The following is a 21393-nucleotide window of genomic DNA, read 5'->3' on the forward strand; positions in this document are numbered from 1 at the left end:
TCTTACATTTTAAACCGTTCATTTTGTTATAAGAAAAATGGTAAGCGGTTATGTAATTTAATGTAAATGATCTTTAAAAGATTTATTATGTCATAAGTTTGACGTCAATAAAAAAAACCGTGAAAAAATTCTTCATCAGAACGTTTCTTACAAGTTCCGTTTCTAAATTTTCCATTGAATTTAACACACACTTACGGAACATACTGTATTCCGTAAGTACCAAATTTTCTTTTATAGTTTCGCCTGCTACAGTGAAAATAATGACATACAGTAAAAGCTAAATTTAACGATATACTAAAAAGAATATAATAATGAAATCCACAGTCTTGTGGCCATAACCGCCCCCGTTCATGTGAAATAGCAAATAAAATCGAAATTTATTTGACATTAATGCCATAACATTTTTGGTTCGCTTTGTCATTAGATTTAGCTTTTACAACATGTTGATTGATATCTTAACTAACAAGCAAACTGTTGTGCGCATAAAAAAATGTGTAAATATGTATCCAAAAGCTAGTCTTTTCTAATTTTGAAACTTTCTAGGCAAATTGTCTTGGTTTTTTTGTCCCCTAGAAGCAAAAAACCAAACGCTTGGGGCGCCTCTGGCTATGACCGAACGCGCGCTTGTCGGGTTGACATTATTTTTTATCACACAAACGGCCATTTTACAACATTATTAATACATTATTCATTTATAAAACGACTGTTTAGCATTTTCAGCACCGTCATTAATACATTAATGTTTATATTTTTGAATTGTGCGTCCTGTTTGTTTGAGCGAGCGCCCTCTACCTGTCAAAGCCGCCTACAATGCAGAAACCTGTAGTCGTTTATCGTTGTTTTCCCCCGAATTTTCCACTATTTAACTATTTTCGTTTCCGATTACGCGACGTACGAGTTTCCGCGAAAGTTCTATCCATTTCCCGCCCTAGGGAATTCGTTTAATAGCATTAGTTCCATTCTGTCGCACGGCACGCTTTTTGACATTTGACAATATCTCCATTTTCCAAATTAGATGCTGGCTATTTTTGTGCTGTGACCATAGTTTGCCATAAAAGCAAAAATTGGATAGTGGCTAAAACGTTTGTTTTTAAGTGTACACTTAACCATGAGCAACTTAAGTTCACTTGAATTACTCATGCTGAAGCAGACTTGTCGCTTTTTCGCTTACAAGTTTGAAATGGGTTCAAATCAATCACCTCCAGACGCATCAAATATTTATTCGCTCGAATTTTTGAAAGCGTTATACGACCGGCCGAAAGAGAACATTCACAAAATCATTCGGTCCAGTCTAGCCAGCAACGAAATCGAGAATGTACGTAATGTGGATAAAATTAACCTTAAATTACACAAGCTTGTTGCAGGGCGAAACAGAGGGTACGAACGAAAATGAAGACAAGTTCACTCTCAAACAGAAAAAAATCCTACTGGAGTTTTTCAAAAACGTCGTCGATATGAAATCACAACCAGCCAAACAGTGGACAGACTTGCAGCATTATTTGTGTTTCGTGTATAGATATTGCATGACCACCGATCCAGACCCCGAACAGGAGATTCTTTCGCCGTATTTCATTGCCGATATGAGGAGTATCGTGTGCAGGTACACTGCCAATTACGCCATTTTGGGTCCTTAAATACAATTACAATAAATTCGCTTTTTGTTTGAACCAAATTTTCAGACTTGACAAATTATGTTTCATGCAATAAGTATCCTTTTTCCCGTTTTATCAGTTGCTGATAACAATTTCAAACACTCTGACAAGGTTCCGCTAAACTTGGAAAAATTCATATATAAAGAATATACACATAACCTACAAAATTTTGTCACAAATATTCAACGTTCATTCCTAACATTTTAAGTTTATTAGTTTTATATTCATCAAATATTACATGAAATTAAGCATTTAGTGCAAATGAACGTCCAGACCCACTAGATCTCTGAACAAAATTTTTGTTAATGTTACAGACGCCATTTTGCTTTTTAAAAATTGTAATGTTCAATTTTTTTAAAGGAATGACTTCAGTTGCGCTTTTAACAATAACCAGACGTCTGAAAAGTTAAATAATTTAGATTTGATTATTTCCCGCTCATTCTAAGAACAGCGCACTATATTTGCCGCCTTTTCGAAAAATTTCACATACTAAAGAAAAAAGTTAAATGATACTTGTAGAACCCTTAAAACTACATTTGTGCACAAGTATGAGTATTGAAATATTATAACATTATCAGCTTGACTTTTGTGTAGTCACCAAGTTCACATTTAACGCAATAAAATTAAATAAATTAATAAAATAATTACATTAATAATATAGACGATACTTTGGAGTGTGAATTTTTCAAAATACCATCAGGAATTATTACGAATGAAATTGAACCTCGTTTATTATGTTTGTTTAATGTTTTCAATATTTGTTGATAAACACAGTTTATGCTTAAAGTACGTGCGAAATTTAATCGCACCATTGTCGTGCGACTTGGAAATTTAACACCAGCCCATTCCTCATTGGGTTTGACAGTTACGGTAAAGTAATTGTCAAACAAAAGGTCAACATATCAACCTCATTATTATAAAAATAAATTTCATGGCAATTATTGTTTGAATCCAACAATAAGTTGCATTAGAAGCTTCATATTGTATTAATTAGATTGCTTATATATCATTTTAGCTTGATGGAAGAAGACCAGGTCCAACTTTGCCTTAGACTATTTTCTCTGGTCAGAGAATACACTATATTCGCTCAGAAACAACACCAAAAAATCGCAGATATGGAGGCCTCCATTGAAAGTAAATTCTCGCTCTACGTTTAATTCTTTCACAACTCTCTTTTCCAGGTTTATTTTACTATTACGAAGCATTCTTATCGGCGACGAAAAATATATGTAAAATATTCCCCGAATTAGAAAAACTTCTAATCAACACATACAAGTTAGGTTGGCTTGATTTCAACACATCAATATTTATGTACTATTTCTACGAAACTTCGTACGTCCAAACCGTAGTGGCCGAATTTGAACAGGTACGTGACTCGAAGCGCGTGCGCATATGACTTAAGTCTGTTGTAGGTTAAAGACAACGTATCCATTAAAGCCGCGGGGATTTACACAGTTTTAACAGAACTACACAAATTATGGAGGTCTCAAATGTTAGGGATTAAGTAAGTCGCTAGATTGGGTGAATTTTTGATTCAGTATGCGATTTCAGCACGGTTATAGCGAGTAAACTCGGGGCGAAGTTTAAAGGCTTGGACAATAAAATGATGTCATCGCACAAACGAGTTTTGTCGAAAAATTTTTGGATAGATCGGTCTGCAGACGAGTAAGTGTCTTAGCAATTTTTGAAACGACTGAAGTCAGTTTGGCTACAATTTTAGGAAAGCGTTACAAGATATGCGCCTATTTGATTGTCAGTTGTTCACTCTGGTGGGTAATAGGAACCTAACTATGCCGGACGCAACCCTAGACGACTCAGGCCAATGTATTTGCGAAGACTGCCTAATAATTAAGTACACTTCTATCCTTGAAAACAGCCAAAACAAGATATCTTCTGAATGCATGAAAGTTTCTTGTAGGTTCTGCAGGCAGCAAGTGGATCTGGATCATTTCCAGCAGCACGTAAACGGTAATAGTGTTTGGGAGCGCATCGAACGCGTGCTTACAGTTATGTTTAGGTCGAGCTCTCGCCGAACTTGAAGGCTGTAAAAACCTCTCAAAAATCATATCCGAAAACATGGAAATAGTAACACTCGGGATGACGAATCCGAAAAACTCCCGAAAAAACAACGGTGATTCTCAAGGTTCCATTATTCACGACCAAAATACTCTTAAGCGTCACGAAAGTAGCAACGGGGAGATATCTAAGGACCCCAATCCCAAACTCGCAAACGAACCGCCCGTCTTCAAAAATGATCTCGACGATATTGACGTCACGAGGTTCTCGTTTCCGGACGTCGAAGTTACAAAAATGTCAGGAAAGACTTTTTGTAATTTTTTAAAATATAGAAATTTCTTGCCCAGGTCAGAGAAGGATAAAGAAAATCGGTGCGACAGGAGCGTCAAGGGAACGAAGGAGCCGGTGGCGGGCCACAATGCGTAAGTATTACATTTTTCATACTCAAAATTAAAAATTAAAGTGGCTTTGATATATATGTGGCACGTAAATCACTTATATGCTTCGTCTATGTCGGGCACCATTTTTTTAGAAACAAAAAACAATATTTTAGTTAGCGGAATATAGTAAAAGTATTTCGTGATGCTTCATATCTTGGTGTTGGTGCCGTGTTATTATTATTATTATTTTAATATAAATTTTGAGTGTGCACTAGTGTCGATAGAGCAAATTACATTTTCATTATTCATTGAAAAACGGAGAATGCCATTTTTGCGAACTTTTCAACTGCATTTCTCCAGCGTGGATTTTTGTAAGTATTACAAGTTCTTTAATAAATCCTACGCTTTTAAGGGTTAAGCAGGTAGCTCCTAAGTCCGACGAAAAAGGCAACGATGTAGTTAAAAACTCAAAGTAAGTCATCTTTTCCTAGCTTTCTCTCTTTCAAAAATCAGTTACAGATCAGTTGGTACCAACACCTCAAACAAAAGCTCCGGTATGACTTTTCCCTGCGGGCACAGTTGTAAACTCGAAGAGGAGCTAAAATCAGGTAACCAAAACCCACATTCTGTAGCAGGAACTGATCATTTTTTGTGTCAGAGTTCAAAAAAGCTTATCAAGACACGTGTGACCACCACAAGGAGTCGAAGAAGTGCGATTGTACTTTTTGCGAGGTGTTCGGCACAACGGTAATCTAACAATTAGTTTGTTTTGGTTGGTCGTCACAATGAAGCATTTGCAGACTTCACACGTACACAAAGCAAACGAAACTCGCAACAGATTGAGAATACGACTAAATCAAAGAAACGAAAATGGCAACGGCGTTCCGAAAAAGTCACAGACGATCAGCAAAACAAACAAACCCGAGTCTCCTGCCGCAGCCAAACATAATCACAGCGAAGTGAATACGCCGACGAACGAAGATGCCAACCCTTTGATGAACGACATACATGGTTTGTTGAATTACATCGAAGGTAACACGAACGTGGACAAATTCGCGCTAGCGGAGAAGAAAGCGGCGAAGAAGGCGAGACAAAGACACAAAAAGGTAAGAACGGGTGGAGGGAGAACGAGAGTAAAGTGAAGGTTGCAGGAACAAGAACGGTTGAGAATCGAAGAAGAGGAAAGGAAAAAGATAGAAGAAGAGAAAAGGAAGGCGGAGGAGAGACTCAGGAACGAGGAGCTGGCGAGGCAGCTCGCGGAAAAAGCAGCCAAAAGTAACACAATCGCTTGCTCACTGTTACCTCTCATTATCATTTTTTTCCCCAGACACGAAAAAAGAGAACAAGAAGAAGAAACAAAAAGGGAAGATTCAAGAAACTCCCGAGTTGCTGGAAGAGACGATTCCTGCGATGGTCACTATTAAAAGGGTCGTAGAGAACGAAAACGCGTTGCCGACTGTTACTATAACGTTGAAAGGGTCGACGCCCGATCAAGATAAACTTTTATATACTCTAGTGAATGGACACGACGGAAACAATGCTCAGTTAAACGACAAGAAAAATAAAAAGAACAAAGAGCCCGTTACTAAGACTGTTAATTTAGAAGTGAACGCAGCTACGAATCAGAAGAAGAAGAAAAATAAGACGGACAAGAGCAATCAACAATCGAACGTTATAACAAAGGAGTTACGAGTGACGTTAGCGGTAGACCCGGCCGCAGCTACCGAAAAGAAGAACAAACAAGTAAAACAGGGTGAAACGAAGATTAACAAGAAACCAGACAACAACAACAAAAAAGAAAAAAGTAAAGAAGCCGATATTAACATACCGATGTTGAAACTGCCACCAGGTACTAATATTATTAATAATAATAATAATAATAATAAAAGTAAACATAATGTGTAATTTTCAGGTATTACTATAACTAAGGTTGACGGTCCTATGACTGATCGGAACTACAAAGCCGCGAATATCGAAAGCCCGCCCTACAACTCCAATATTCCAGTTAGTAAATCCGGGGTAATCGTCGTAGACACCGAAAAGTTAATAAAACAATCCAGCGTCACGACGAACGGGACCACAAACCCCAGCAAAAAAAGCCGTAGGAAACGTAACAAAAAGCAGAAAGAGTTACAAACCAACCCTTCCCCAGTCCCCAGTAAACCCTCAATGGTAACATTGAAAAACCCCATATTCCAAAATATGCAACACGTGCGGCAAGAACCCGAAATGATGCCCGATTTGAACAACGGGCAATGTCAGCAAGCCGCCATCTTTAAAAATGAAAACGGGATGGTTACGATCAGGAGTTCGCGGTTACAGCAGAGCTTAAATAGCGGTTCACCGATTCCGACTTTGTTGCCGGACTTGAAGCCAGTCCTTGGACCCGAAGTACCGACAGGATACATGTCTTCGAGCAACTTCTCGGAATTCTCGAGGATATCGTCCTTCAACGCTCAAGAGATCCTATCGGGCTTGCCGGGTATCGAAATAACGAAGGTTGACAAAAATGCGACGAAAAACGATTTGGATAACAAGAAGTCCTGTCACACCGCCGAGGTTTCCATCATACCGGCGAACAACTCCGACAAATTTAATTTTGATAAAGATGACTTACATTATGGTAGTTAATAAATCGTAGTTGTAGTTTTTTTTATTGTTTTTTTCATCTTTCAGATAACGTTTTCACTCCTAAAGATATTCTAGAGGACGATATGGATGCCGACGAGCGGGAATTGGAAGCATTCAAACGGTTCTGCCAGCAGTCTGTACCTCCCAAACGCAAAGAAAAAGTTGCTCATCTCAATGTAAAAGATATCGTTTTGAAAAAGAAAAATGACAAAGTGTCTGCTTAGTTGTCGATTTTTTAGAAGTTTTATGTTTTGCTTAGTTTCAAGATTTGATCTTGAGGTTTCATTTTTTGTAATTGAGGCAGGTTTTCTCCAAATTGGAGCTTGACAAATGCCCCAATTTTAATTCGTTTCAATGATGTGCTGTTTTTTCTTGCTCGAAACTTATTTATGATTTGTACATGTTAAGGTTGTCCAGATCTAATCTGATTGTTATTAGTAACAAATGTGATTTAGTTTTTCCACAAAAATTTTCATGTTTTTTTAATGCCAATAAATATAAATGTCCGAACTCGGTTTTTTCTTTTGTCGTTTGAGAAGTGTTCGTTAAATTGCAACTTATGCAACGCCATCTTGTAATGAGGGGAATGACGAAATAGATTTCTGCATGTACGCACTTAATTTTATAATGTGGTACACAGATGGCGCGCATACGTATGGAATGAAAATTTTCTCCCGAGAAGCTTCATAAAGAGGCTAACTTTTAGCAGGGTCAATCGGACTGGAAACTCCTTTAATATTTTCGGAAAACTATGCGCGATGACTTGACTTATTTTTGAAAAAATTAAAAGGCACAATTTTTTCCTTCAGAGAATTGGCGGAATGATAAAAAACAAATTAAAAATTTTATTCAATGCATTTTTGGACAAGATTTAAGATATTACAAGCGCATATAAAGCAGGAATCAACTGACACAAATGCGCCATCTTTATTAATATTTCACAGAAATATTCAAATACCAAGTGGGTCAACTTTTACTTTTCTAAATATGTAGTTCACTCTCATCACTAATTAATACAAATTCCCAATTAATGCTGTCTTTAGCCACGTTACTAAAACTGTGTTAGCATTATAATTTGCTTATAAATATACGGTTCATTTATTTTCTAAAATATTCGAAAGCTATTTTTGCTGATTCGTGTAATACTTTTATTTCGTATGATGATAGTTTCAAATATAAAATGATGAATTGCGTTTTGATGTTTCGCTTGCTGAAAGAATTCCAACAATGTTTATGGTGTCGTTCTAGAAACCGGTATAAAAACAGCTCGCTTCGCTCGCAAAATTTACAACTGGTTTTTTGTGGATCAAACAAAAGTTGGCTATCATGAGAAATGATTGTCGTTTCTACAGCAAAACATGTACGACTGTATACTACATGATGCAATTTTTTCTTAATTTTTTAAAAGTATTTATATCGTCATTTGCGTAATTGTTTTTCATTGTTCATTATTTGTGACTTAAACACATGATTGAATAAGTCGTGACCTCTACTACATAATCAACACCACAGCAACAATGTTTTTAGCAAAACCGACGTTAATTTTTTTAATTATTCCGTGCGGCTATTATTTTCATGCAAAACAGAAAATTTGCCTACAATAAAATACGTCAATGAAGAACATTAACATTTTAAATCGCCAAAAAGCTTAGTAATTATGCATATACGTCACTGGCGTTGTTTTAAAGATGTTTTTTTATTTCGAAAAAGTGTTAAACGATAGTTATTGGCATATGTACTTACTTTATTTAAACGGTCTAGTCAAACTGAGTGTTCAATATGACAAAAGAATATACCTACTAATAAAAATATATTGGTTTAAATTAAGTGCATTACGTGAATGTTTATCACGAAAATCGTAAAATTTAAAAAAGGTTGATAGTTATGTTAATGGAGACGGTAAATTTTTTTGTAAATAGAACAACTAGTGTCAATTATGCAAAAAAAAAAATAAGAAAAATTAAAACAATAATTAATTGTGGTGTTTGCGCTTGCATCGTACGGTAATTACCTAGAAAAACGAGACGGGATAATGATCGTATAAATTGTTTTTCTGTTAATTAAAAAAGGCGATCATTAAAACGAATTATTAAGGAAATATTGTAAACAAAAGAATATTTATTTTTTGAAATTGCTTTGTTGCTAATAAGTGTGGCTAAATTGTGCATTAGTGTATTAGCAACAACATTAAGTACTTAACGTATCGAGTAATCACCTAAATAATCTGATATGGGTAATAACACTTATTGTAAAAATATTTTAATGGCATTCCTTTTTTTGAAACGCCTGATTTAAATTCGGAAATGTTTTGAAATTGTCACGCGATAAATTGGTGAAAACAGTTAAGAAACATCAAAATAATTGAGTCACATGAAAATCTTGCATCAGACAATCCCAATGTTGCTATAGAAACATCTGATAAACGCTGGAGTTAATTCTAAACGATAAACATAAAGAAGGTAACCTACAAAAATGTAATCGACCTTAGTCGTACAAGTTTAATATAAACAGTCGGTATATCATTGATGACTTTGCTTACAACCATTCAGAACATGCTACCTGGCAAAAAATCCTTTTGTTCGGTTATTCCTATCACCGATAATTATGATTAACGAAATTCTACTTAATCTCTAGGGCTAGATACGACAAATTATATAATGTGTCACTGCTGTCGCAGGAGCGAATTTTTGCATCTGGGAAACTAAATGTCTCGGTTTGGCCACGCCCACCCCGCGTAGTTGTTTTGATTCGCCTATCACTACATTAAAATTAATTCTCAATTAAAGTTCAAGAAACCTTGACTCAGTAATAGTTCGAAGTTCCGCGACAAATCTTCAAAAAAAAAACGTATACAAGACTGGATCAAAGTCCGGTATTCACCATTAACGTCCTTGACGCTCCGTCTGATGCTTCGCGCTACCTCATTTTTGGAATCCAACTTTCTTTTTTTGTTAATCGTTACAAAATTCGCTTCTTTTCGTATCCGCCATTTTGTGGGCGGGGTTAACGTGATCATCAAATCTGGCTGGTTTCCGGTGTTTGATCATGCTCTATTTGACACTTTCGAAAGCGAGAAAAATAACTCACCAGGTTAATTACTGGCCGAAATATATGATTTCATAATGTGATTCGTTATTATATAACGATTATGTGCTCATGTAGCAAAACATTTTCTCACTTCGCCAATTGTTGCAATCGGATTTTCGATGTTTATAATTTTGATTTACTTTAGGTTGGTGAAGGTCCGGCGAAGAAAATAACCGATTCATTGCCAAATTTCAATGTTAATGTACCTGCTATTTCCTGTAATTTCGTACATCACCGATTTATTTTCATGCAGGTGTGGCAACACGGCAGGAAAAAAAATTTCTGCGACTCGGCCATTGTAAATTTTCACCTTCGCAATTGACATTTGATACTGTTGGTACATGAAATATCAAAACAAGTCGATTAATGGATTAACGTGAGTGCTAAGACCTGTTTCTTGACTGACATGTCATTTGTACTTTGCCGCCTAAAAGCTATTTTTAAGCAATTGGCGTCAATTGTATCGTGTGATGTGGGGGGTGGGGGCTGTTTACACGATAAATCTACTGGATACGCGTATAATTAAAAAATAGCAAAATTAGGCGTTCTAGAATTTTCTGTGTGTGGTTGCATCCACACACAAAATGTCGTATCATGTCCACGTTGAGGTATGGAATTTCTTGTTCAGTATGTAGATACACACATCAGTGAAATTACGCTATTACAAGTGCGGCATGCTCAAGGTTTTTGCGTCAACAGAATAATTAATTGAAGCCTAAAGAAGAAATCTTACGAGTGCAGCTAATCATTGTTTTTCGACTTTTTCGTCATAGGAAAAGTACGGTGGTTTTTTTAAGTAACGTCTTAAGTAATGTGCGTTATATAATATCTTCCGCGCATTTCCCTTCCTCTTGTATTTTACTTCCACGGAATAAACCCGGAATTGCATGCTTTTTAAATAATAACTGAAAGTTTACTGAACGACTGCAGACTTTTTCCTCGATGTTACCTTCAAGGTGCAATGATCAAGCGGTTTTGTTCCAAGTGCTTCCGTTTGATAGTAAACAGTGACAGGGGAATTAGAATAATGTTACTTTTATAGCGGTTTTTAGTAGTTGTGCTGAAAATCGGTCCTTGAAAATTTCACTATGTAGGTTGTGGGTATCCTTGAAAATGCGATAACGGAAATTGCATGCTTTCACAAAAAAACTCGTTAAACAATACGACAAAACTTCCTTCGCTTATCAACTTTAAAACCCCTTGATTACATAACGAACAATAAAGTTTGTTTGTAAAGTATATATAATTGGCAAATTCAAGGTCAATTTGAGGCATCCATAAGTGCTCGATTTGGCCGCAATTGTTTTAGCTCAGCGTGGAGAAAGTATTAAAAAGGCGTAGAAAAGTGAGCTGTGATTACATTCCCGCGTAACAATGCAGCGTGGTGGTTTTTGCTTATCGAAACTTGTTCATTATCATGACGATTGTTTGCGTGGTGCGTATCATCCACAGAGGTGACATTTGTGCCCAACAGGTTTACCATTATAGATAAAATTCCCACGCATATTATTCCAGTTGATGGTGATTTGTATGCACTTTCTCATCATTGTGTGAAATTTCCAGTTCGCACTTCCACCGTGTTGTTGCCCGTCAGAACCGAGATAGTCTCGGCAAATGGAAATGTAAATACGGATTATTCGCTATGTAATCGACTTGCAAAACAGCAACTACGTCACCAGGATTCCCCATGGGAATAAAACCCTCTTTAAATTAAATAATATATTTAATGAATTTCCTTTACTTATCCAGAGGTATACAATTTAACTCTCACTAAAATAAATATAATAATAACAATAAAGGAGCAAACAAACATAATTGACAATATCACTCTTTTAAATTAATTGCACGCATTCGTCCACACCTGATCATGCACTCTCCATTCACACCATCCCTCGACATCCTATCACACCGGCCCGCCAATATCGTGTTGATACCGCGAAGTGAGGTACTGGGCGGCCTCGGTCATCTGCCTCAGCGAGTGCGTGAGCCCTACCAAGTGCCTTCTGAAATTCTGTGCCACTTGCTCCGACCGGTCGCCGTAGCACTCCTGAGACTCCTCAATCCCCGAGTCGTTCTCGTTCCCAGCGTCCGACTCGGAGTCGCTGATTGTGGAGGCCGAGGAATTGGTGGACGCCACGCTGACCGTCGACGGCCTGCGAACGTGCCCCTTGACCGCCGGGGTGGCGGGGGCCGGGGTTTCCTCGCCCGCGTGCCCCTGTCCCCACAGCAAATCGGCCTTCACGTTATGCAGCATGTTGTAGATTTGGAACAGGTCTACGGAACTAAGCAGCTCCTGGACCCCGTGTTTTGGCTTCTGGTTATGCTTCTTGGGACGTGCCGGGTCGTTCTCGTCGCCCACTTTCAGATCCATCAGGCGACAAGGGACCAAAATCGTCTCGTCCATCGTGTTGACGCTCTTCACGAACTTCTCCATCAGGTGCAAGATGCTGTGATTGGAGAATTCCGTGTCGTCGTTGCGAGCGATGCGACGAAGACAATTCCTGGAAGAAAAGAAAAGCGCGCTTAGACGGATGGGGGAGAGTCCTATTGACCTACAAGTTGGAGGTCGATTGTGATAGAATGATACTACAAAATCTAAGAATAGTTCAATGACCAAAATAAAGCTTGGCGCGGATAGCGGGAAATCCACTTCGGACCTGGCCAACTCCAAAAAACTTGATTATGCGATTATGATTGACGTGGCCGGTTTGCTATTTACAATTTGCGAATGCGGAATTTCAATCAAAACAATTATTGATTGCGATTATGTCATGGGAATTCTGACGCCACAGCCGTGAATTCCCGCCAATTAGTTCTTTGCACCTGGGAGACAAGTATGTAAATATTTGTTAATTTGGGAGAATCCAGAAACCGCTCACTTTCAGTCAGACCAAATTTAACATGCTATAAAATAAATACGTAAATTTGATCAACCACAATCGCACTATCATTTGAAGGAAGCGTGGCTTCGGCTAAATTTCAAGATAAGACTATTACTCACGTCTTTACGTAAATATGGGCAGAATTAATCACGAGGTACATCTTTTCGAATTAAAAAAAAAAAAAAAAAAAACGGCGACTTCGGCCGCACTTTGATAACAATATAGGGATTAATTTTTGGATTTGTAACTAATTCTAAAACAATCATACGTGGGCTGATTATCACCCATTGCGGGCCTGTTCAATAAAAACCAAGCAATGATAGACGACGGTTAAAAATAACGCAGTTTCAAAAGGAACAAGTTGATGCAATCATCTGATTTGAACGAGCGTGAGGTAAGTAAAAAAGAATGGGTGTATAATAAAATGGAAGTGGTTTCGGAAGACGCGCTTTGCGAGTTTTATCAATTAGCATCACCTCATTTAAGTAGGCTGTGGTGATCATGCTATTGATCACGCTATGATCCGAGGGCGGATCTCCTGATTTTGATCATACTTCTAAAATTCGTAAGACTCGTTTATGAAGTGTGACACACTTTATTATTGCATAACTGAAGCAGTAGCAGGTGGAATTTGAAATGAACGAATGCTAGCTTTCACCTGACGTGGAAAACAATGTTAGTCGAGAAAATGCGTGAACAACCCTTAACGATCAAAAATCGCATACCTGCTGTTTTCCAAGCTTGCTGTGATATTATCGGCGTAAGAATTCATCTCGAACGATTTCGAGCCTTGGCCGTCACAAAACCAAACCAAATTCACAAAACACAACAACAAACTGCTCAATTCGGGGAATTGAGAATTTGAGTCAGTCCTCGCGCTCTGCTCTAGCTCTAGACTGAACACCACACATTAGTTTTATACGAGGATGACGGATGACAGGAGTGGGGCTCTGGAGAAGGCGGGACAACGTTATCGCTAGCAAAGGTCGTGATCTCTGCATTTAATTCAAACGAGCTTTTTTGCCCTGCTCATTACCGCCTAATCAGTATGTCATAATCTGCCACGCTTGCTGGACGCGCGCACAGGAAGATCACACCACCGAATTCTGTTTCCTAAAATTGCGGAACAGTTCCGGCGGGTCGCCGCGGATCGCCTGCTCCAGAGCCCCGACAGTCAGACCATAATACTGGATCGTGATTGGCGGTTTCCACATTGCCTCCGCTGATTGGGCGCAGCGGGTGATGCCACTTTTTGGGCGCATTATTTAATTTTAGAAGATTTAAACATGTTTATCGATTTTTCGACGAGCTTGCAAAAGTGGAGATGCATTTCGTCAGATTTTATTTGTCAGCGGAAATTTATTTAAAAAAATAAATTACTGGAAAAAACTAGAAAAATTCCGAACGGTGGGAATATAACTGCACCGATAAATGTTTCTTTAATTTGTTTAAGTTTTTTCCATTATTCCACGGGGCGATTGTCGTCAATTTTAGTCATTTAAATTTATAAATTGGAGTGGTTTTTTTTCAATTGTCGGCGTCTTTTGTCGACTGAATTTATTCATTCAACGAGTGAAGCTAAACAATTAGAACGGATATCGTCCACATTCCATTAAAGTTTTAATATGCATACAGAAGGGAACAATGAAGGGAAATTTATTATCATACATTCGCTTTGCCTATTGTTTTATTTTGATAACTATGTAAATTTCTAATAATGCCAATTTTACATACTGTTTAAAATTTGTTTGTTTTAACCCCCCACTTTTTTATTTCTCGTTTTTGTAAATAACTACGTTAACCTAGTAACAAGTAACGGTTTTCTGTATGTGTTGTATTGGATTTGCGTGACTATGATTACTTTTGTGTGTGGGCATAATAACAGAGCTCTATCTAGTACATTAACAATGCTTTTTATTACACCAACAGCATCTCGGGAAGTCATACGATCGATGGTTTGATTTTTGGGCGTACATAGCGTCCACGCTGACATTCTGGTCGTAGTAACAAAAATACGTGGATTAAACGCTGAAAGTGGCTAAAGTGAAGGCAGCATGGTCCAAATTACATTTTACACATTCTAAAATCATCCAAACACTGCATATGTCGCATTTTGCGTTTGTTTGTTTTTAGGCAACGCATACCAAGTAATTGTTTTTAAGTCGTAAAAAGAGTCAGAATTTCACACGTTTATAACAAAAGCGTCAATTTTGGTAAGTTTTGTCCAGTTTAAACACGCAAAAAAATCAGTTATATACATAATTAAATACATTTTTCTTGTTAAATTGTATAACCAAAAATAAATATATAGACGTTTTCCCTCAAAGTGTTACTTTTTGAACATAATAATGGGTCAACAAATGAAAAAAGGAAGCTGATGTAATCTATTTACCTGTGAAGGTATACAAGTCAGAATATCTTTTTTTTTTCTAAGAATTTGATGTTTTGCTACTACGTACCATAAAATTTAAATATTTAAAATAGAACGTATGCTCCGAGATCGAGGTTTTTCCGCCTAAGTCGTAAGTCCTTCCACATAAAAGACAGAGCCCTGATTTTTTTCCAGGCATTAACTACGGTTTTTGTGAAAAGAAAAAAGAAATGGCCCTTCAAAACTTGTAGAACACGAAAACGTCGTTTGCTGCTTAGACACATAAATCTTCGAACTACTAAACCAATTAAAATATATTGTCGGGATTATATAATAATTTACAAACAAAGCAGCTCTCTATCCATTCAAGCTTCAAGCTTATAATGTACGTAAGGAAAGTATCAAACATTTTAACTCTTAGTTTCTATATGACCGTTATTCCCATGTACTATTTGTGTTACTTTCAAAATAATATTTTTTTACATACTTTTAGCGAGCGGAGCGAGCTATATCCACACCACCTTTTGTGTGTCAGATGTCTTAAAGGCTCAAACGATGGTTGTTACATTTGACACACGTTCTAGTATTCATTGTAAATAGCCCAGTTTATTTACAACATGCCAAGAGTGACCTTTGACAAAGTCAAAAAAAGTTCCGAATTTTCTCATCTCTGGTTTTAGCACGGTAACGGTCGAATCTGTCGCAGTTATCTACATACAAGCAAAACATGAAATAATCAGAGGAATACTTTTCCTGCTTTTTTTCCATGACCTTGCTTCAAAGTTAAAAATTAAGACAATGAAATGCCCGATTGCAGACACAAATGGCCGACCTTGAACGTTGGAGAACCTATTCGAAATGAACTACGGCGCAGGTAAAACTTTTTTTAAAGTGACCCGACAAAAAGACCTACATACATTTTTATTCGAATAATTAGCGTACTAATTAAACGTTTTTATGATTTTAAAAGGATATAAATAATGATTATGGACAGACATCACGTTAACGTAGTGTGATTGTGATTATATTATTATTATTGTTATTACTTCGTGAAGACATTCTGGTATGTCAAACCTTAGCAAAAAATATAGACCGAATATAGAAATGGTCTAGAAACATGATTATTAAACCCCGTTGACGTATACAATGCCATCTTATTAATGGATAAGTTCTAGAACAAATTTCACTATCTAGGGGCAAATCGATACCCGTAGTACGGAAATGCTTTTAATTTCGTCGAATTATTTGTGATCGAATAGGGTATTTGGCAGTGAATGAAGAATAAACATATTAATAAAATTTATTATTTGCAAAATGTTTATTACTGCTTTATATGTATTCGGGTATTTTCCAAGGTGAATTTTCGTAAACAAATAACTTCGCCGAACGTGACCGGTAAAAGAAAGAAAAATAAGAATCCACGATGTATATACTCTTCGCGAATGACCGGTTATTGTCCCTTGTAAGTTTCCACGGAGTTAACGGCAGTGATTGGAAAAATCGTGCGATAGACAATTAAACGACCTACATTGTCACCAATTAATTAAGAAATGAGGTCGTTGAAACCTCGCTAAGTTCGGATAATCATAACTATTATTGACGAACATTTCTCTGCTATTAGAAAGAACTGTGAAAGTGAAGATCGGATAGCAAGTCCGTTACCAATTTTTAACTTTCCAATGACCAACTTCGAGCTTCGACCTTAAAAAACTTTTGAAAGAATGTCTTACGAAATTAGCACTCCGAGTGACCCTCGGGGTGCAAACTTTTCGTGGACCCAACAGACTTTTCCACTTATAAATATTGATAAATCCTGTTTGCATTCCGGGTTTTATATTGTTTTGACACTTGTTGAGCCATAAACCATTTTCGCACTTTATGGTTGCGGTCACAAAGAATTTTACCGCATTTTTTCTATTGCCTACAATCTAGCGTAAACATGGTAGGGGAGAGTGGGTTGTCATTTGCATTTATACGAACTTCGATACTGAGTGGCAAAAATAAGATTTTTGTATCTGAGAGCGATTAAGTGCTTGACTTTTGTGTACATGCACTAGAACTTGATCGTATCAAACGGCTTTTTCCCCGCGTACTTTAACTTAATCTCGCCTCGTAACCGTATTATCATATTATGTACAGGTGAATCTCACTGTGTACCCAAGTGACAGAATTATTTTATCTCTAGTCCAAGTAAACTTCGATTCATTGTTTATTATCTAATATTTATAAATAAATACGCGACGTGATTTATTACTTCCTAAATTAATTACGTCCTAAATTAATTAAATGATGTGGTTTTACAACAAAAAAGGGTAACAATAAGTTGAATCGGATATACGTAACGTTGTCATTAAAATATTTACAAGCATTTTGTTTCGTGTGGTATGCAACCAATAATACATCTAAGGTATTCGCAATTTATCTATCTTATCGAAGTGCATTTTTATACATGGACTTTCACCTTCCCCATTCAGATTCCAAATATTTTGCCAGAATAACTTCTAGATCAGGAGACGCGAACAAAGTTGGACTGTAAAAAATATAAATTATCAGTAGACAGTTCGCAAAAAATCCGGTGGACTTTGTTTGATGACTAAATCCGTAAACACAATTCAAAAGAATTATCAACTTAAACAACAACAAAAATATGGACTTTGTACGGCGAGGATCTCCTTATGTTTGGCCCAATTAAAAGGCGAGATAAAAATACGTTTCTAGAAATAAGATTGCTTAATAATAAACTAAACTGTCAACAATATTTCTTGCGAAAAAGGTTCTCCAAATTTTGACGTCATTAACAATTTCCTGCCTACTGAGAAAGTACAACTGTATTGAATCAACTTCCTTTTTCTTTTCTACTCAATCAGTTTTATATAAAACACCCACAGTATTGTTAATCAATATTTATATTTAGACTGTGAGAATTTCTTGTGATGTGAGGGCGGATTTTAGGCCCTAAAAAATTGGTCTAAAGTTATTTTGTCAGAACATCCGTGCCCCTGAAATACAGTCGAACATATATATGTATATACATATTATATATATAGCCGCTTCGAAAATATAAAATTTATTAATGACGGAATCAGAATGGCTTTGGTGTCCACCTCCGTGTCATTAAACTAAATTGAAAAAAAAATTGACAGGCAAACCATATTCTATACTTTTGCATTAAATCAATGGTTTAATTAAATAAATATTTTAATATTTTTCTAGAAGTCGATATTTTTATTATTTTCATCTAACAAGTTAGTGATAAAAAGTTGACCCAGTCATTAATTTTTTTGAGGCACCCTTTATAAGCAAATTTAAAAAATATTACTGCAGTGATAAATGATTCACATAAGACTACAAAATCATGTCTAGTCCAATGTAGTGATGTTGTTTAGATGTATAGAATTGTTTATTTTATTTTCCTGTTGAAGATTTTTTTTTATTTTTTGTGTACTTTCAAGTATTTTATTAACAAGAATGAGTATAATGAATAACGTCTATTAGTTGTTTACAATTATTTATGAAGGCTTATGAACTTACATCAACATACTTGACCTTCAAACCCGAGGCGCAGTTGAGAATTTGCAATTTTTATTCAAATTCCATATAGGACCTCTGACTTAATCCGCTAATTACGTCATGTAGTGTGAACATTTTAATCTGTATATTTAAGTAAAAATAATGCATTTTTTCTTACTGAGGAAAAAAAACAAATATATACAAATATTAACTTTGCATAAAACAGCCACAATGTAGTTAATCAAGATTTATATTTAGACTGCGAATTTCATATGTGACGTGGTTTATGAACTTAAGCCAATTTTATTCGTGGAAGTAAGTGTGTCGTCAGAAACAAAAAAATGTTTCATAGAATTCCCCCTTATTAGTCAAGTACATCGTAAAAATAAATACCAAGTAACTATTTGATCTTGAGGTACAAAAGTTTTTATAGTTATTAATTCTCGACAAAAAAAATAATAATAGTGATTATAAGTGTCATTAAAAAAAAAAAAAAAGAAAAATCTTTGGTTGAACGAATTTTAGACAAAAAATGTCCATGACAGCAAGATTTACCCGACAAAATAATTTTGCCTTTTGTTTTTTGTTGTCTGTTCGGGAAAAATCGATACCGACATTATCGACCAACGAAAATAGTGTAGAGCTAAAGCGTGAGGAGTGTGTGTGTAGGTTTCGTTATAATTGTGGCAACATGTGTGTGCCTCATCCTGTACTCTGGCGACGTCCAGAATTGTGGCACCTTACATGCGTTGCCACAATTATTTTAGCCAATTTGAAGTCTTCCTGGTGGATTTTCCTACTCATATTTAACAGTTGTATGAACTTTTTGGTCACGTCTTTAACGCTGTCTCTGTCTATTTTGTAACTAGAAAAGTAATCGTTCCACATATATTTTTCTTCGAATGTGTGTATGTAGCCACAAATCAGGACCTGTATATGTGTTCATACATGCATGGTTATGGCAACTTTCCGACCCACCGGAAAGCAGCGCCATCTGCGCTGCATACGTAAACTATTACGCTGTTGCCATATTTCTTACGCTGAGTATGTATGCATCGCTGACTGGTTAATGTTTCTGATTCATCTTAGCAATCGAAGGTGCATAAAATGCTCGCTTCGCGCGCTAATACATGGAAATTCCATTTTTAGGAGGTAGGTATATTTAGAAAAAAAATTGAGAATGAAGTATAGTTAATGTCACGTTAAATTAATAAAATTATTTAAATCAAAAGTTGTACACATTTTTTAGATGTGTATATTATCCTCTGTATTTTAAGCTCTTTTAAAATACTATTTTCGCAAGTTTAAAAATTAAATTGTGTTTAAGATAGAATTTAAAAAAAATATTTATTCATAATATCATTGTTTCTCTACGAAAATTAATTTGTGCCACTTTGCCAAGGTTGATTTTTTGTTTAATATATCAAAACATAATTTACCTGGATAAGCTGAAGATTTAAATTACGCACTATGTAAATTGCATAAATCATTATATTCATTATCGATAAATGTTATGTAATATATAAATGGATGAACAATTTTCTAGTTTTTTTAAGATGGACATTTTTGTTACCAATTTTACAAACATTTTTAGTCACTTCTGATAGCCCCCGTAAGACTTAAACTTGGAAAAACAATTTTGATTGCCATTGTTGATCGATAAAACTATACATGAATTGTTTCTGTTGTCCATAACGAAAAAGCTCTATCGTTATCTTCCCTCGAAGACACCACCGATAGTCCCCAGAAACATTCGACCTTGAAATAAATTTAATTTGTTAATATCTTCATTGTTTGTTGTTGTTAATGGATAAACCAAACGTCAATCTCTTCGAGAGTTGACAATGAAAGAGCCCCATCGTTATCTCCCTCCGAGACGCCCCCGACAGCCCCCAAAAGACTCGACGTCCTCGAGACAACTTAATTTGTCGATAACTTTGTCGATTGTTGTTATCGATCGACAAATTCGAGAGAAACAGTTTCTACGTTCCACGATCAAAGACCCCGATGATCGACTTCGCCCCAGGAAGCCCCCTTTTCCCCACAAACAGCTCCCGAGACTTAACCTCAAAACGACGTTTTAATTTGCCCATATCTTTGGAAATGGTTAACTATAATTGACCACTCCGGTCCCAAACGAAAGAGCTAACGTTTCTTCATCCCTCTCGAAAAAACCGAGTGCCTTTTCGTCCTCGTTTCTTCGAAAAACGTAAAAAACGATATTTTTGACTTAAAATCGTTAAAATTAGTTATAAACAATCAGGAACGATAGATTAAGCCTAAAGACGACCGAATTTGGAAAATCGAACGATTTAAGGTCTTTTTTGCAAATTTTGGCTGCCACGACTCGGCCGACAAAGTCCAGGTCCGTCCTAACAACGGACCTGCATTTATTTCTTGATCTGAGCTCGTTTTAAAATCAAATTTTACATTTTTTGTCCAATTTCAACGAAACTCGGCCAAAACGTCGCTTCGGCATCTAAACTTTGAATTTTGGCAAAAAAACTACCCTCGACTCATTTTTCATCCCTTAAATTGAAAAAAACGTCAATTTTGGACCAAAAAACACCCCACCTCGATTTTCTTCCTTCCCAAAGGACCAAATAATTTTTTCACCCCAAAAACCACCCCTAAAAAATTTTCAACCCCCAAATTAAAAAATCAAGTTTCGACCCATCTTGATTTTTTGGGGTGAAAATCTTGATTTTTGGGGTAAAATCTTGATTTTTTGGGGTAAAAATCTTCATTTTTGGGGTAAAAATCTTAAAAACCTTGCTTTTTGGGGTTAAAATCGTCATTTTTGGGGTAAAAATCTTGTCTTTTGGGGCAAAAATCTTGAAAAAATCTTGTTTTTTGGGGTAAAA

General features: G+C 36.3%; 2 protein-coding genes across 3 annotated transcripts; one reads left to right on the forward strand and one right to left on the reverse strand.

Moving 5' to 3' along the window:
* Positions 1–855: 855 nt before the first annotated feature.
* On the forward strand, positions 856–7189 carry LOC135131174 (uncharacterized). 2 transcript variants are annotated; one of them, XM_064058760.1, is made up of 17 exons: positions 856–1315; positions 1365–1600; positions 2668–2786; positions 2834–3018; positions 3065–3156; positions 3204–3317; positions 3373–3620; positions 3670–3964; positions 4016–4090; positions 4461–4520; positions 4568–4656; positions 4707–4795; positions 4849–5154; positions 5200–5323; positions 5376–5897; positions 5961–6671; positions 6725–7189. In XM_064058760.1, exons 1-17 carry the CDS (start codon positions 1109–1111, stop codon positions 6901–6903), a joined length of 3651 nt encoding a protein of 1216 aa, XP_063914830.1. In that variant the 5' UTR covers positions 856–1108; the 3' UTR covers positions 6904–7189. The 2 variants fall into 2 exon arrangements, with proteins under 2 accessions (XP_063914830.1, XP_063914829.1); XM_064058759.1 differs by having other exon boundaries at positions 3670–4090.
* Positions 7190–11470: 4281 nt separating this feature from the next.
* On the reverse strand, positions 11471–13562 carry LOC135131192 (mid1-interacting protein 1-like). Its single transcript, XM_064058784.1, has 2 exons — positions 13374–13562; positions 11471–12267 (listed from the first exon to the last, which is right to left on the reverse strand). The coding sequence occupies exons 1-2, from the start codon at positions 13418–13420 to the stop codon at positions 11670–11672; spliced, it is 645 nt and encodes a 214-aa protein (XP_063914854.1). The 5' UTR covers positions 13421–13562; the 3' UTR covers positions 11471–11669.
* Positions 13563–21393: the final 7831 nt, after the last annotated feature.

This window comes from Zophobas morio, unplaced genomic scaffold (genome assembly GCF_036711695.1).
Source record: "Zophobas morio isolate AGI-343-1 ecotype UQ-CSIRO unplaced genomic scaffold, CSIRO_AGI_Zmor_V1 ptg000019l, whole genome shotgun sequence".
NCBI lineage: Eukaryota > Metazoa > Arthropoda > Insecta > Coleoptera > Tenebrionidae > Zophobas > Zophobas morio.

What these genes read in the sequence shown, in the direction of transcription:
- LOC135131174 (XM_064058759.1), top strand. Translation starts at nt 1,109, where the DNA reads ATGAGCAACTTAAGTTCACTTGAATTACTCATGCTGAAGCAGACTTGT. An exon ending in CCGGTGGCGGGCCACAATGC is followed by an intron (nt 4,091 to 4,460) that starts GTAAGTATTACA and finishes TACGCTTTTAAG; the next exon opens with GGTTAAGCAGGTAGCTCCTA. An exon ending in GCGAGGTGTTCGGCACAACG is followed by an intron (nt 4,796 to 4,848) that starts GTAATCTAACAA and finishes AAGCATTTGCAG; the next exon opens with ACTTCACACGTACACAAAGC.
- LOC135131192 (XM_064058784.1), bottom strand. Translation starts at nt 13,420, where the DNA reads ATGAATTCTTACGCCGATAATATCACAGCAAGCTTGGAAAACAGCAG. An exon ending in GCAAGCTTGGAAAACAGCAG is followed by an intron (nt 12,268 to 13,373) that starts GTATGCGATTTT and finishes CTTTTCTTCCAG; the next exon opens with GAATTGTCTTCGTCGCATCG.